This window comes from Daktulosphaira vitifoliae, unplaced genomic scaffold, assembly GCF_025091365.1.
Source record: "Daktulosphaira vitifoliae isolate Bord-2020 unplaced genomic scaffold, ASM2509136v1 Scaffold_2013, whole genome shotgun sequence".
Lineage (NCBI taxonomy): Eukaryota > Metazoa > Arthropoda > Insecta > Hemiptera > Phylloxeridae > Daktulosphaira > Daktulosphaira vitifoliae.
The window spans coordinates 1-1,565 of record NW_026101573.1 but is presented as its reverse complement, the minus strand read 5'-3'; the positions used below and the strand labels follow the sequence as shown (position 1 = coordinate 1,565).

The 1,565-nt window shown below is 24.8% G+C and overlaps 1 protein-coding gene across 1 annotated transcript; it reads right to left on the bottom strand.

Moving 5' to 3' along the window:
• Window positions 1–97: 97 nt before the first annotated feature.
• LOC126909908 (lipase 3-like) lies at window positions 98–1,532 on the bottom strand. Its single transcript, XM_050692317.1, has 3 exons — window positions 1,502–1,532; window positions 1,046–1,188; window positions 98–593 (listed from the first exon to the last, which is right to left on the bottom strand). The coding sequence occupies exons 1-3, from the start codon at window positions 1,503–1,505 to the stop codon at window positions 438–440; spliced, it is 303 nt and encodes a 100-aa protein (XP_050548274.1). The 5' UTR covers window positions 1,506–1,532; the 3' UTR covers window positions 98–437.
• Window positions 1,533–1,565: the final 33 nt, after the last annotated feature.

The window sequence follows — 1,565 nt, the reverse complement described above, 5'->3', positions numbered from 1 at the left end:
AAATCCCTATTCTATTTTAGTATTCATCTACTAGTAACTAACATAATGATAAAAATAAAAATAATTTTTTTTTTTTTTATTGTAGAAGATGAAGATTAATTCCTCATTTTTTCCTATTATAACTCTAAAAAAGGTCTACAACAAATTTAAAATGTTAAAAAGAAAATATTTTTCCTCAAAAGCAAAATTTCTAAAGTATCCCATTAATATGAAATTTGTGAATACCAGTCGTAATAAAAAAATATGTTATAGTCTTAAAAATATTTAAGTCTGAGGTTTTTAGTTTTCTTAACAAATAAATACATTATATAAAAAAAAATCCGTTATAACAACACGTTTTTCTAAGTTAGTAATTGTAGAAAAGTTAAATTTGGCAGGTACAAATTATAATTTAGTAGGAATATTCCAATCACGAAAAATAATTTTCAAATATACTGCTAGCTTCGAAATTGCTTAGCGTTTTCAATAATATTATCGAACACCAGGTGTTTTGCTTTCTTATTGAATGCATAATCAACATGACCAAAATGGCGATCCTTTATATTGAAAGTTTGATGTACATTTGGTAATAAAACAGCCAGTTTATCTATTGTCTAAAAAAATAAAATGAAAATCTGATTAAGATAAAACAAGTATTCAATTATAATTTTGCCAATAACAAAATTTTCATTATTGAATAGTTTTTCTTATAGCAAGTGAAACGTATGTAGATTACAAAAAATACTTGTCCAAATCAAACCTTCTAGATAACATTGCGCAAAAATTTTCCAAGCAGTAAAAAATAATTATATCTTCAATTAAGAAAAATGTTTAACCATTCATTTTCATAGAAGTAATCACTAAATAATTTATGATTATTTGAATTCGTAATTAAATTGACATTAAACCTTTCTCTTATCTTAATCGCGTTTAACTTGTAATATTTAAAAAAAAACAAATAAAACAACTTTTATGATCCAAAGTTGTCTTCATTCAGAAATAGGTATCATACCGTAATTTTAAAGTATAAATATTAGATATTAAATTGTTTAATTTTGTTTCTTACTCGTTTATCAACAATTCTATCATTGTAACTATGAAATAAAACACTGGGCGACGTTACTTTTCTTAAATCGTACTCTGGTGGTCTGTATTGTCCGTATGTTTTCCAATTTCTAAAGAATCCTAAATCATAATGTTGCATTTTTTCTAAAAAAAATATTAACAATGTAGTTAACTTTTTTAACAAATGTATTAATATTTTTTGTTGGAAGTTCAATCTCCGTTGAAAAAATAATGTAGTTGAATATTAGGTCCCAGAGCGCCTTTCAATACTTCACAAAAACGTTAAATTAATTAACTATATTTATAAATGACGGGTCGAGTGTTTTACTTGACACTCAAATAATAAAATTAAAACACAATTGATTAGATTTTTACTAATAACAATTCTTTTGCACATATACAAATTAAATAATTACACATAGTAAGAAGATTAACACAAAGAAAAGAATAACCTCACCCATCGCGCACTAACTGACCGGAAATAGGAGAAACAATATCGATGTGTGAACGGTTAGAATACC

Bases quoted from the DNA above. Each gene is read 5' to 3' on its own strand.
- LOC126909908 (XM_050692317.1), bottom strand. The intron at 594-1,045 runs GTAAGAAACAAA...TTATTTTTTTAG, and splicing joins ATAGAATTGTTGATAAACGA to ACAATAGATAAACTGGCTGT.